Genomic DNA, 14,698 nt, shown 5'->3' on the forward strand with positions numbered 1-14,698 from the left:
GTACCTAGGCACAGGCCACCGCAGCTCGGGTGTTGGCAGATGTGAATGTTCAGGGCTCGGACTCTACAGCCACCAACGCCACAAGAATATGTCTCCTAATTCCGATTAGCCAGCATGTTATTCTGGCAAAGGCCTTGAAACTTTAAATTTCAGGGTATAGGGCATGTGTGCACCAACAGAGTGGTCAGAAGCTTGCTATTGCGTACCAAAAGAAGCCGAATGTAATAGTGAAGCCAAGTGCCTCCCCAGTACCTTACCCACATTTGTTGGCTGTTGGCGCTTTTTTGTTGGTTCTGTGGCTGCATGAACCCTGGACGAAATGAGAAGACATGAGCCCTCAGGTTGTCGGATCATCATCGAAGCCCGCACTACTAGACTGCCGAAGTCCGGGACGGCACAGGAGGTTCCCGTCTTGTCGAGGCCCGAGCGGACTAAACCCCTGTAACATGAAAGGGTGCTGTACGTAACAATTGGACCGGGATGGATATGCTGGTAAGCAAACAACCAGCTGTTGGATCAGATGTACATCCTGAATGGCGTTCATGCCGCACCGCTGCATTCCTTTTACCAAGCCTTAGCTGTCTCCCACTCGACATTTTTTTCTTGACCTTCAATTTTCTTCTACTTGGCTATGCCGTCAAAGAAGTCAAAAAATACCGCCAACATGTCAATTGACGATGACAAGAGATCCCTCGACGTTCACGATGCTCCCATCGGCATTAATGACAATGTCGACGAGAAAAAGGCAACTGCGGCCGATCGCGCCGACATGTATCGGATGGGCAAAACCCAAGAAATTACGGTTCGTACCAATACCTGGACCCTTTTGTCCTGGGCTCACGCGACATCACACAGAGGAACTTTCGCTTCTTGTCCATCTTCGGCTTCTCCATGATTCTAATGGCATCTTGGGAATTCTCTTTGAGGTAAAGAATGCAGATAAAAGTATTCTGGTCGCCTGTTGGCTAACTAAGCCTGTCAATTGAAGTGTCTCGACTATCGGACTCGTCAACGGCGGCACTGCTGGTACGATCTGGATGTTCTTTGTGTGCTGGATGGGATTTTTATTCGTCAATACTTCCATGGCCGAGATGGCTTCGATGTATGTATCCTCCTCATGCACAACATGTGGTCACATTATTGACGCGAATCTTGTGCAGGGCACCCACGACGGGCGGACAATATCATTGGGTTTCTGAATTCGCGCCATCACAGTACCAGAAGCCCATCAGCTACCTCATGGGATGGATGTGCGTACTCGGCTGGCAAACATCATGTGCATCCTCCGCCTTCATTACTGGCACCCAGATCCAGGGACTCATCGTACTAAATCACCCAGACTACGTCCCCAAGCCATGGCACGGCACGCTACTCACCATAGCTGTAGCTGCGTTCTCGGTACTCTTCAACATCTACCTAGCCAGGAAGTTGCCATTGATCGAAGCCGTTATCCTGGTCATTCACGTCTTCGCCTTTTTTGGCATCCTTGTTACTCTCTGGGTTCTTTCGCCAAGGGCTGATGCTAAAGCTGTCTTTACCCAGTTCAGCGATGGCGGAGGTTGGAATAGCATAGGAGGCTCGACGCTTGTAGGCATTCTTGCAGGCGTTTTACCACTGCTAGGTGCAGATGCTGCTGTTCATATGTCCGAGGAGCTGCACGATGCAAGTCGTACTTTGCCACGTTCGATGGTCATGACGACTCTCTTCAATGGTGCTTTTGGATGGATCATGGTTATTACCTACTGCTTCTGCATAGGTAACCTTGAAGAGGTCATCACGTCTCCAACAGGCCAGCCGTTCATGCAGGTTTTCTACAACTCGACACAGTCAGTCAGCAGTGCTACTGCCATGGCATCCGTCATTGTTGTTATGATTGCCTTCTCCAATCTTACTATGGTGTCTACATCGTCGCGTCAGCTCTTCGCATTTGCGCGAGACCAAGCTATTCCATTTAGTGCTTGGTTCTCCGATGTCCCAGCGGGATGGGATGCCCCCATCAATGCCATTCTGGTAACCTTCCTAATCTCAAGTCTTCTTTCCCTCATCAACATCGGCTCTGCTGTCGCATTGAACTCAATCACTTCTTTAGCAACAACAGGGCTTCTCTCTAGCTATATGGTCTCTATTGGCTGTATGATATGGCGGCGATGTACAAAGAGCCCGCTTCTGCCATCCAAGTTTAGTCTTGGTCGATGGGGTCTTGCGATAAACATCATCTCCGAGGCTTTTCTTGTCCTCATTTTTGTCCTGGCATTTATGCCTGGTAACCCTAACCCGACGGCATCACAGATGAATTGGAGTATTCTAATCTATGGTACCGTAGCGTTGTCATCTTTGGTATACTATGTCTTCCGTGGTACTCACCGTTACGAAGGCCCAGTCGCCTACGTCCGAATGCTTGTGCAGTAAGGGGCAACATAGCGAGTCACGTCTTTGCAAAATGACCTTCTAGATTGAAATACTTAGTTTAGATTAGAATCTAACAATTTCCTATATCGATCGCTTTTTGTGACTTCATAGTGGTTTGAACAATAAATTCCAGCCCTTGTATTACCGTGCCCATGAGTTGCTCCGACTTCTTTAACCATTAAAAGACAAAGTGTTAAAGGATATATGCTATGGTGTAACGGAGCTGGTGACCCGAAACCCTCTGCACTACCGGCCGGTTTGCACAATTTCTGAAGATCCTGGGGGAAAGAGAAAACAACCTCGGTCCATTCTCGTTTTCGGTTTGGTGTAAACCCTGTCGAAGGCTTAAAATGGCTTGCTTGACCGGCTGCAGCCACAACAGCCCTTTCACTGGGATAAGCAAGGGCAGATTTTGATACATGCTAGTGCATATGAAGGGCCTTAATAGCGGGCAGTGACATTTGTAACAAACCAATAATGCAGGCCAGCAATTCGAATGATGGGAACGAATAGGCAATGTTTCCCAGTTATAAGGTGATAAGCCTACCCAGCCCACCATGTCAGCATCAAGCCATCGTTGGGCACACGGGCTCGTTCCGCGGAGATAGCGGAGTCCTGATCAGATGCTCATTGTTACCGCTTCACCCGCAAAAAGCAAACCTCCTGCTATATTGCAGGTGTTGGCTGAATCTAGCTGAGTCTCCCCTTACACGATATTTACCGATAAGTTGCTTCGTGTACGCGGCAAACAAAGGTGGATAAAACGGCAAGATAACGCATTTTCTCAACCCACTTGCCCAAATGCCATTAAACCATTGCTGCCTAAAACTGAAACTTGTCAAAATGCCAAAGCAGTTATGCACATTGCCAGCCGAATTACATATTACTTTATCGAGCTGATGTGGCTAGCTACAAGTTTGCAAGGGCAGCTCATGAACTGCCATCTGTTCGAAGGAGGCCTGAGCGTCTGACCAAATGCCCTTTTTCCGTCCTTACAGCCTTATGGGTCTTAGCATTGCGGATTAACATGTAGATCATTCTCAGTGGTGCTCTGATCGCAACGATGCCTCCACGAATACTTCTTCAGTGCCCCACATGGCCATACACAATGCCAACGACCATCAGGCTGTAATGGCGGAATGACATCCCCTGCCGGACTCGAATGTCACAAAGAGTCAATTGATCAGACGCTCGGGCTTCCTTCGAACAGATGGCAGTTCATGAGCTGCCCTTGCAAACTTGTAGCTAGCCACATCAGCTCGACAAAGTAATGTGCAATGATTGTTTTAGTATGGCCGCAGGTTTGAGTATCAGGCAGCAATGAGCCGAGGGGAATTTGGCCACGTTGGTTGAGAGAATGGCGCACCCCCGCCACCATACACGAAGCGACTGGCTGATGTTCATAATGAGGCGAGATAGAACACTGCATTAAAACCAATCCCGTAATGTAGCAGAAGGCCTTTTTTCTTTAAGAGCGAATCTATAATACAGGTTCCTTTGTCAGGTCCTAGCTATCTTCGAGGAGGGAGCCGATCTGCCTGATAACAACTTGGTGCTAACATAGTTTGCGGGATAAAGCGTTTGCTTCATAATTGATGAAACACACAATATTGAGCACATGCACCTTCCTCTCCTACAATAACCCTTGTTGGTTGATTCAATAAAAGTCCCATTTAGGGCATAAGTATATATAGGCACTGTGTACTCTTTCGTATGTGGCTGATAGCCCACAAGTTAACGTAATCACTTGACGGAATTCAGCGACAGTACTTACGACTCGCACTCTCAGCTTATCTCCACTTCCTTAGATTCGCGCCCCAAACCTCCAGGCAGCAGTGGTACTTTTAAGTACTTCATTCGCTCAGCCAGAAATTGCTTACGCACCCCATAAGGAGGCCAAATTCTGATAAAACATCTGCTTATGAGCTACAGCCATGTCTCCTCATGGCCCACCTTAGACTTCATAAAGAGCATGCTGTTTGGAGCATAAGGTGCACGTGCTCAATACTGTACAACAGCTAATGATTGCCTATTCGCTTCCCCTTACTGCCATACCGCAATTATCCTCTTGCACCATTAAGTAACTCGCTGAGCCGCTTTAAGTTACTCGCCTACACTTATCAGTCTGTCATAAGTGCCACTGAACGCCGAATAGCCTTGTGCTTCCATCATTACGCAGTCAGCTGCCTGCCAGCAAACCCTGTGCAGTTAGTCTATGCTAAGGGGCTTTTATAGCTATAGCCGGTTAAGTAAGCTATTTTGGGGATATCAACAGGGTTTCTATTAAAACTAAAAACAGCCATAGACCAAGCCTGTTTTCTCTTTCCTCGGAGAAGGAATAAACTCTATGATCCTTCCCTTAAGTGGCCCTTAAACCCACTAAGTTCGAGACCTGTAACAACTGCAAATCTAATTGTGGCCAGCACTGCATCCACGCCTAGTGTCCATTTCTGTCCGTCTAGTGCTGCCTTGCCCCCTAGGTGAAATAAAAGATTGCTATGCTTTCCCTCTGTATATTGTAGTATCTTGTGGCATTATATTTTTTATTCTATGCACTAGAAGAGAAAATACTCTACTATTTCTTTTACCTGCCTATATGGATATTTATCTATTAATACTTACCTAATCTAATATAAATAACCATTTAGTTATACTATTCTAGTTCTAAGCTATGCTAATATACTAGCTTCCTTTTATTATAACTAGTTATATAATAGGCAAGTATATTTGTTAAGGAGAGCTAAGTTAACCTTCTTAGAATAATTTCCTTTTACTTTGTAAATCTACTTGAATTAAACTAAGAATTATTATCTTTACTTTAACTACTACTTTATATAATATAATATAAGGCATTATTATAAAATAGGCCAATATCTTAGCTATCCTTTAAATTTTAAGCTTACTAGTAAAGTATAGCTAGATAATATTAAATCTATTGCAGTTTACTTAGGGCTTCTCTATAATATTATATATCTCTTAGATATGCCCTTAGCCTAATTATTAGTAAGGGTTATTTATAGCCTATACTATAAATCTATTTCTTATTAAAATTATAATAACTTAATACTTTATCTCTAATAAATAGCTAAGGCTATAAGTAATTACTACTAGTTTAGCTATATAAGGGTTATATTCTTCCCTTATTCCTAAGGTAATTAAAAAGGTATTATTAATCTTAATAGCTTTTACTATAGATATAGAGAATTTAATAGCCTATCTTATGCTAACTAGATTATTCCTTATAGAATTGCTTATTAATATCCTGATTGCCTATCCTGCCTTAGCTATTTATTTAATATTATCCTTTTCTTCCTCTCCTTAACTATTTACTATATCTTTTAGGCATATCTCCTATAGTACAAAGGTGAAAAGCTAAATAACTTCTATAATATCTATTAATAACTCTCTCTATATACCTATAATATGCCTAAGGGGGGATACAAAGCATCTAAAGGCTTTAATTCCTCGTAGAGGATTTTAGACCAGGTTGGTTCGTAGTAGCATATATATATATATACCTATAGTTTGCTTACTTATCTCTAGAACCTTTCTTAGATAGTTGCTATATGGGCTTCAGCTTCGGCTACTCCTGTCGCCATGCTTGCGAAGTACCCTATGATTGCTCCTATACGTTGTACTCGATGGATCGTATACACCAATGCTGCTTTGCACGCATACATCCAGACGTTGTAGGCATAGTCCACCACAGGGGCTACCACTAGAATAGTAGGCATATAAGGTATTCATTAACTTGGAGGGCAAATTCATCCTCGGAATATTTATGTTGCGATTGTATCGCTTGGAAACGTCATGAGTTGTTTAGAAACTGTCCTGGCAACTGTTTTCATATTCGCTCTCAGCTACTCCAGTGGTAGGCAAAGGGACTATCATCGTCTGTCTGGGCAATGCCTGCAGTGGCTTTCTGGTTCGATATAGCGGCGGTTTTCCTAATACGGCTAAGCAATATCTTCGTTGCAGTTTTTCAATTAATAGAGTACATGTTTTTTGTCTTAATATAACTCGTCTGGAACTTCATCAGTTTTGACGCCGATGTGAACGCCAAAGCCATTATGGTAGCTACTGAAGTGGCGTGAAATAACCCGTTAGCCTATATTCTCCTGTAACGACCCAGCGTTATATGCATCAATGAATGGATTGTTATCTTCGCCGGATGTGGAATCATCGTTGCTAAACGGGGGAAAGAAACCAGCAGGGAGTAGCAGTGGAGCCGGTAGTAGTCTCTCCGTGCGTCATGACAGATACTTAATCTTAATAGACCGTGATTCTTCGATTGCTTTTATCTCTAAACCACCGGCAACGGGACCAGATGCTACTATCGCCGCCCAGTGACGGATGGCGCTTCTGTACGTTTATTTGACCTCCTAACGTGAGGTTCGGAAGGCCATGGGAGAATATCTTGCTTAGGCCGCTTCGTATCGACAAATACCGTAAACTGGTCATCGGGGCGAATACCACCAAGTCCGCAGGATTCTAAGGATTGCTGTCTTATATACTTCTGGTCGTTGTTCCAAATCAAATCCAGCTCGATATCGCTGCTTTGTGCTCTGTCATCGTTCATCGGGCCCTCAATTTTATTATTATCCCGGTCTATGACTGAAGTTTGCTGATGTATGCCTTTGCATCGATCCTTCAATGGCTTGTAATTGATGAAGACCCTGGAAGCTGTTCGTCGAGACCGACCAAATTCTGATGGTTGTGCAGAATCTTTTCTAGTTTGGGCGTTCGAGGGCGTGCGAGGGGTTGGCGATGGATCAGCTGGATCACCTGATAAATCAGTGCAGAAAGGTGCACCGCTGTAGTATATGATAGCACTATCGTGGTGTTACTACTTGGAAGCCGACCCCCTGGAGTAATTCAAGCCAAAGCTCGACCCGCTAAGATTATTATTATCTACGGCTATAAATAAGCAAACCAATAAACCCCATAAAGTATGCCTACCTAATGAATCCCGCTGAGCAAACAGTGGTTTATAGTGGAAACTTTTAATATAAGTGTAAAACTGTGAATTAAAGTTAAGCGTATTCTTACTTGAGTCGCTAAATTTGTATTTATTACTAGTAATAGAGCTAGTCTTTGGGCACTTTAGTTTCTTTTCCGGATAATTGATATTATTAGGGAAAAAAACTTCTCGCAAGTTATAGCCAGAGCTGTAATAACTTAGTTTAATATCTTTGGATCTGCCTTGCCATCGAATTTTATGGCTGTTAGGAGATACCTGAAATTTGGTGCTGCTTTCTAAGACGGCTCAGTGAACAAGGTCTGGTGTTAATTAACCAAGTGGAGCTGGGCCAAGGTGTATAGCAGGTTTAAGGATACCTAGCCTGTAGTCTCTAGGTGGGTATCCTGGTTACTCTGCTATCTAGATAATAACTCGGGCAGCAGTAGGTCTAAATGTCGGATGTAGTTCGGATTCTCAGACGGACTATGAGCATGATCGGGATCCAAATCACATGGCCGCGTGGGTCGCTGTTTTGGCAGAGAAAGGGCTGGGGAGGACAGCTTGCTATCAGAGGCTAAGCCACTATCATCGCACTTAGTCTCTATGTTATCCTTATTAGAATCAGAAGCCGCCCCAGGTTCACTTGAATTACACTGGTTTCCCTATGAGCGAGATTGCTGATCTAGACGGAAGGTTCCTGCTTCCCTGATAGGCTTACTTCCATAAGTGGTTGCTTCGTGGATAGATGATGGGTCCGCCACCTGTACATCTAATACAGCCCGCGCCAAAATGAAGCTACCACCCGGCCACATAGGCGGTGTTTTCGAGATATCGGCACCATCACCTATGCCTATAAAAAGCTATTCGAGGCGACAAATAAAGAGACTCTTCCGCTCCTTGTCTATCATGATTACGCGTTATGGATACAGGCCATCCGGAACATCTCTAAGGAAACCCTCAACCGTATCCTTTGAAGTTTTGCTTGACATTAAGTATACAAGTATGGCTTCTCCATATTCCAAAAATCAGACTCTTTCCAGTAACAAGATACATCAACTATAGCTTTGCATCAGCTTTCTTCTAAACCACTGAGGGTCCGCTAAAAGTAGTACATACCATCTATAGCATTATTAGAAGTCGCATTATAGCTCGAGTAGTTATGCCACTCTGGTGAGCCGCTTGGCCCCATCTTATGACTGCCGCTGAGGGAATTAAGATAGGGAAAATAATCGGTTGGTAATAGCAGGTTTTTACGTAAACTGCTTTGATTTAAAAGCATCTTGGCCCCGTAAGCTTATGGGACCTAGAGCGAGACCCTAATAGTACTGCTTAATTATCCATATCGCAACAAGTTCCGAGAATGTCCATTATCAGGCTACATTATAGTAAGATTTCCACGGTACGACAACCATGCAACACGGTCGGGAGACTTCTAGCAACAAACAAAGTGTCCTGTAGAGCAATTAGGCAGGATTAGGAATAGCAACGAAGAAGCAGTCATAGATCAAATCACAAGAGGGCAAGAATCGAGCTGCCGGAAAAGAATCGCAAAGAGTGTCATGATTAGGTAGTGGCTGGTCGTTGCTCGGTTGATTAAGACCATTAACGGTGTATACAGAAATGGAAGTGCTGCAGTGTGTTATGCTGGCTTTGGAGGAGACTGCTGGTAGATTTTGAGATGCTTACCAAAACGCAATGGAGCCATAGCCGACAATAGCAAGTTGAAGATAGATTTCCAGGCTATGCAAACCGTTTCGTTAAGGCGATTATTATTAATATAGAGTCTTCTGCAGCTGGGCTGGCGAAGTATCCGGAAGTTTGTAATAAAAAAGGTCATGGGATGAATTTGCTGTTTCTTAATGAAGTTTGGTTATTGAAAAGGTAATAGACAGTCAGTGTATCATCCAAGCCTAGCGTGCCAGCGATAGAATGGAGAGCTCGAGTTGCAGAGGGATAATCTAGTCAGAGATCTATTTAAGCGCTGAGAGTGCTCAAGAACTCGTCTAATTTAGCAGTCAACGACTTTGAAGAGGGAAGGAGAAGAGCGTCGCCTAGAATATCCTTATGTAATATGTAAAGCCAATGGTCCGCCCCAGACGAAGGTCGCTGAGACTGCTACGATAAACAGCTGAAGCGTTCATGTAACCAGGCGTTCGACATGAATAGTCGTGTGGGGACAATTTATGATAACAACCGCCGTGACGATTTGATTGGAGTATCATGTGCGGTGCTTTGCAAAAAACGTACGAGCACGAAAAAAGATGTGAGGACCGGGAGAGATGCCGATCGTCGCCAGAAGCAGAGACCTGGTGGTACGAGACATCGATTAATAGGATTGTGGAGTTAAAGCCGACGGTGATCCCAGAGCCAGGGCCCGTGGAGTGGAGCTATCCACTTTAAGAGAGTATGAATCCAAAGGAAATATTAGGGAATAATTACTATTAATAAGCGTTAGTAGCGATAGCGAGAGACAAATAGAAATTTCACGGGCAGTTCGACATTGTTGGGATGTTCATAGGAGATATCCGAGGTGCTCTGATAGGATGGTGAGGTTCTAGACCGCCATAGATGTGGTACTAGGGTCCCCTCGCTCTAATCCACCGGAAATGAGGTAACATTCTATCGTAACTGACCCACCAAATTGAATCACTTCTCGGTCACCCAAAGCCACATAGCTCCACCTTTGCAAACAATCTAACCAGTCCTGGCCGACATTTGATTTCATATCTAACGCTAAAAAAGCGTGGCTGAAGGTCTGGAACAACATATCAAGGGAAACATCACGATACCCTACAGCATGTAGTTTGACAGCAACAATGAGCCAAGCATGCAGCTTGAAAACGGAAAACTAGAGTCAACTATCCCTTTGCCTGGCATAACCCTACACAACCGTCAACTGAAAGGACCTCGACCAATAAAAAGGGGCTACCAAGTGAGGCTTTGGTAAAAGAGGAGAATGCTAATCTGTGACGGGTTAGTTCCCAACTGTAAATAAACCAAGCCGTGTTGGGTTTATTGTTGGCAGATTGTGTAGGGCGTAGTGCTAAGCGGTGCGAAGTATCACATCTCTTAATGTTAGATTCAATACGTAATGACAGTGGAAGCTTTGGCTACGAATACATTCCTAGAGATTTATCTTTGTACTTTTCCTCTAGTGACTACCTGACCTTGGCTTAACGTGACGGTAGACACCGTGCTGTCACAGGAGCTGAGCGACTTGCTCCGCCACGACACAGCTTCTGCTATCTTTTGAAATGAAACCTTACTATTCAACTGTTCAACTCTCGAGATCATATTGTCCAGCGAGAGGTCGACGTTGATTAGCCATATTCATAGACAACTCCGAGGATTGCCTAAAATAAAACACATGACTAGTACATACATACACACTCGTTTATTTCTTGAAAATCCTAATATGGTAGCTTGCGAGCCTCTCAAAGTCTCATATACTAGATAGAAATCTGCTTAATTTATGTTAAGTTGATATCTTTAAAATACTTTCAAGCCCTGCTGTCCCTGGGCAACATGACCGGCACCAATTCTGCAACATTCGACCTTAAAAAGAGCACACCGTCTCTACGAGGCAAAACCATTCTCATCACAGGAGGCGACAGTGGAATTGGAATTGGAAGTAAATAACCTGTTATTTGGCTTTGCTTTCCTCCTTATAAACATTCCTATCGGTAAAAGACGTAGATAACGCTAATGTCACTATTACTGATATCCAACGACAGGCACCTAACGCCTAAATCCGTACCATTTAACTAGACCTTGAATTATTCCCATCTATTAGTACTGCTGCTGCTACTCTAATTGCGCAGATAGAGTGTAATTAATCTTCTCTTTCTTAATTCGGAGTTATAGAAGTGTCACCTGTTTACCGAAGATAGTTCTAAATACCAGTTTAGGATAAACTATCTCAGGAATACTCTATTTGCTAAGCTTTTACTGTCGGTTATTATCTAAACGGCCGAGCCTGAGAGGGGCGCACTGTCCACTTGCCACTTTGTATGACATAGTTAGCTTGCTTATACTATAATGTTTCTCCAAGCTCTATTAAACTTTTATGCATCAGCATCTAACCTCTGAGAGTCTTGGCCTTAATACTTCTGCGTAAAAAAAACTTTAAACCAATGAGTCCCGACAGAATTCTAATGATCGTTTATTTGTGCTATTTTATTGGCGAATTCCTCTGAGGTGCTGATTTGTTGCCATCCAAATACTCCACTATGGCCATCACCAACGAGTTTATTCCAGAAGCTTTGCGCTGACCTCCTTATCTTTTGTATCAACCTCAGTGTCTGCTGTTCCATATTTCTCTAGCGAATTCTTCAACCATCTCATACCCCTGATATCGCAGACAGAATGGTCGAGTAACCCTCCTAGAGGCCGCAGTAGATGGCTGCGAGGTGATGCGAGGAAGCGGCGGCGTGTACAATGAGTGGCCTCACTTTCCTCTCTTGAAACGGAATCCCGCGGCACAGAGTCCTCGTGGTCCCCTTCTGATGTGGGCGTTGAAAGTCCCCTCCAGCCACCAACCACTCCGCCTCTCGATTGATCCAGCGTCTCATAAGGCTTCAGGAACCCAGGTAGGATCGAGTACTCCATGAGCTCAAGGACTATTTGGACGACATCATCCAACTCTGATGGATGTGGGGGCAATGCAGAAGAACGTAACCCAAGAAGCCGAGCCCTAACTTCAGAGGGCAGGTTGACCTCACGATCTCCGTTAGGAAGGATATAGGTGCTCAGAAGGTCTTCCCATAGTTCCTGCAGATAATCGTAATGACGTCTTAGATATTCCCAAGGGACTTTTTTATCCTCGACTATCTCTGCATAACAAGCCCGGTATCTCGATGCATCTTGGATGAATTGAAGGGTTTCTAGGCAGTGATTTCTTGAAAGGTAGGCTATAAAATCATTGAATCTCGAAGGGTCCGAATTTAAATTAGACAAAGTCTCAGGTAATAACGCCATGATAAAATGTGTCTTTGGGATGAGGAACAGCTTGTGATCTAGTCCTCTCGAGCCTCAGGCCTTACCCTTCTTATATGTCAGATACTTTCTTCTCCCTCCATATACTCGAGATGATTTCGGCTGTTCTTTATTGGAGAACTGCGTTCCAAACCCCGCGTCTGTGGCTTTGGGGCAAAAGATCCAACCCGTTTTGATTGGATGCTTGGCAACGCCCAAGTCAAGGCCCCAGTTTATATCAGTCTGTCAAAATTCTGTTAGTCCACTCTCAAAGGATTTCCTCCACGGGTCTTCGAAGCTAAATTTTTAAGCTGTCAGGAGATTACTGTGGCCAATACTCGTGGGGTCACTGGAAGCCACGATGTCGATTGAAAAATACGTCCGATAACCAACCAACACTTGCGCGTATGTCACCACTACCACCACCACACCACCAGCACGACCTATCTTAACGCCCAATTAGCGGTCTCTCCAGCTTCAAAGGCCTAGATGCGTTCTACATGACAAAGGATTGTCTAGGTCGGACCCACTTTATGATTCAGAGCGAAGGGAATTCCGCATCAAGCCGAGACCTAAGATGCATGGCTCTGCAGGTCTTGTAACCCGAGATATCCCGCAGCAAAACATTTTTCTGTTTCATTCTATGAGGGAATTCTCCCAAGCGGGTAATTCTAAACCAAATCCCCTTTCCAAAATGGCCTGATGCCTGCATGAATTGCAGAGGCCAAATCTGACAAAGACGGCGGCGGCCTAACTATCGGGGGTGTTACTGGCCCTGTAATTCTAACCATTGTAATCATTTGCATCCCTACTCAAGAATTATTACCAGAAACGCATAGCGTTTCCATAGGCAGAAACATGGGACGAACATGCTAGACGGTGATTGGTCAAAAGTCAAAAACAGGAAACGCAGTGCGTTTCTGATGGTAATTCTTAATTAGGCAGCAGGTTCGAATCCCGATTTTCATTAGCATGGCTGTATTTAGTATGAGTTTTCCACTGGATTCAGGCCCGGTCCTGTCATAAACACTTGACTAGGATAGGATAGGAAATGCCTGCTCTGATCAGCACCAATCCTCCTATACATGAAATAATATAAATCTAACTCTACACCCGACGAAAAATTAACCCTACTGTGTTCAAAGTGAGTGAATAAAATCAACTCTACTAGAGTTGGTTTAATCATTAGCTACTAGGCAGTTAAGGCGGTGAACGCGATGACCTCCTGTAGCGATGCTTCACCTGATCTGTGCCGGGCTTGGTAGTCGCCTGGCAGAGTAGGCTCCAAACTAAGGTCCTCCAAGCTCAACCCTGCTACCGATATTTCCAGTCCTTCCGCGTCCAAAAAAAGACTCTTCTCCAGCTTACAAGGGTCCACGTTCTGCTTTTTGCTGTACTTAAATTGTAGTCTCGCCGGCACAATTCCCGGACCCATCCATGGTGCTACCTTATCATGATATGAATCAATGGTTTAACCTGGAACACTCGATACCGGAAGATGCTCCTCTTTCTTCTTTCATGGATCAACTAGATATGTTTGGTTTGGGCATGGACTCTATGCCCCAGGCCATCAATCACCTTTCGAGTACTGATTTCTCACCACCAACGGTAGAGGGGGATTTGCATTTCAACTACCCTGATCCGTCTCCCTTTGCTATTACAGCTTCTTCGTATTCACTGCTTTATTTTCATGAAACCCAGGGTGAGATATATCCAGGAGATATGTTGCCTTCTGGTTTACTGGATCTCGACTTCACTCTGTAGAGCGGAAGTCCCGAGTACAACCAGACAAGCGATTCTGTCCCCGATACATCTTGTCCGCCGTTTCTCTAAAGTGGAGCTACAAAAACACACTCATTTTGCAGTACTGTGTCTGATCCCTACCATTCTCCTGACAATATATCCGCGAGAGAGGGTCTACGCTTAGGGACGACGGATGCTCAGAAGTTTAAAGAGTATCCTGTTACCCGATTGAAAAAGAATGAGTTTATCGAGAATGGAAAGTTCCTTTGCAATAATGCGGACTATCAATAGACCTTTGACAAAAACCGTGAGAGGAAGTAAGCCACGGCAAGTTTCCGAGTTTGCTCTTGCTAATCAAGGCTGAAAGTAACCATCTTCGAACACATGAAAAGCCTCTGGCCTGGCTGTCAGGTCAAAGGTTCATGGAGGAAATATTCCATTCGGCATTGCGATATTCATTACTCGCAGAAGATCATCCCATGCTTACAATGTCACGAGACTTTCACAAGACCTGACCACCTCAAGAGATATGTCGAAGAAACGCACAAGGGGAAAAGCAGAAAGCAGAAGTCTTAGCTACAAACTTTCGTTGAAAATGCATACCAAGATAAC

The 14,698-nt window shown here is 44.3% G+C and overlaps 1 protein-coding gene across 1 annotated transcript; it reads left to right on the plus strand.

Annotated features, from left to right (window-relative positions):
- Positions 1-664: 664 nt before the first annotated feature.
- Positions 665-2,494, plus strand: FOIG_16216 (uncharacterized protein; the record flags this gene model as incomplete). Its single annotated transcript, XM_031217650.1, has 4 exons — positions 665-802; positions 856-926; positions 989-1,102; positions 1,161-2,494. The coding sequence occupies 4 exons, from the start codon at positions 665-667 to the stop codon at positions 2,407-2,409; spliced, it is 1,572 nt and encodes a 523-aa protein (XP_031052622.1). The 3' UTR covers positions 2,410-2,494.
- Positions 2,495-14,698: the final 12,204 nt, after the last annotated feature.

Source organism: Fusarium odoratissimum, assembly GCF_000260195.1.
Source record: "Fusarium odoratissimum NRRL 54006 unplaced genomic scaffold supercont1.69, whole genome shotgun sequence".
In the NCBI taxonomy this organism is placed as follows: Eukaryota; Fungi; Ascomycota; class Sordariomycetes; order Hypocreales; family Nectriaceae; genus Fusarium; species Fusarium odoratissimum.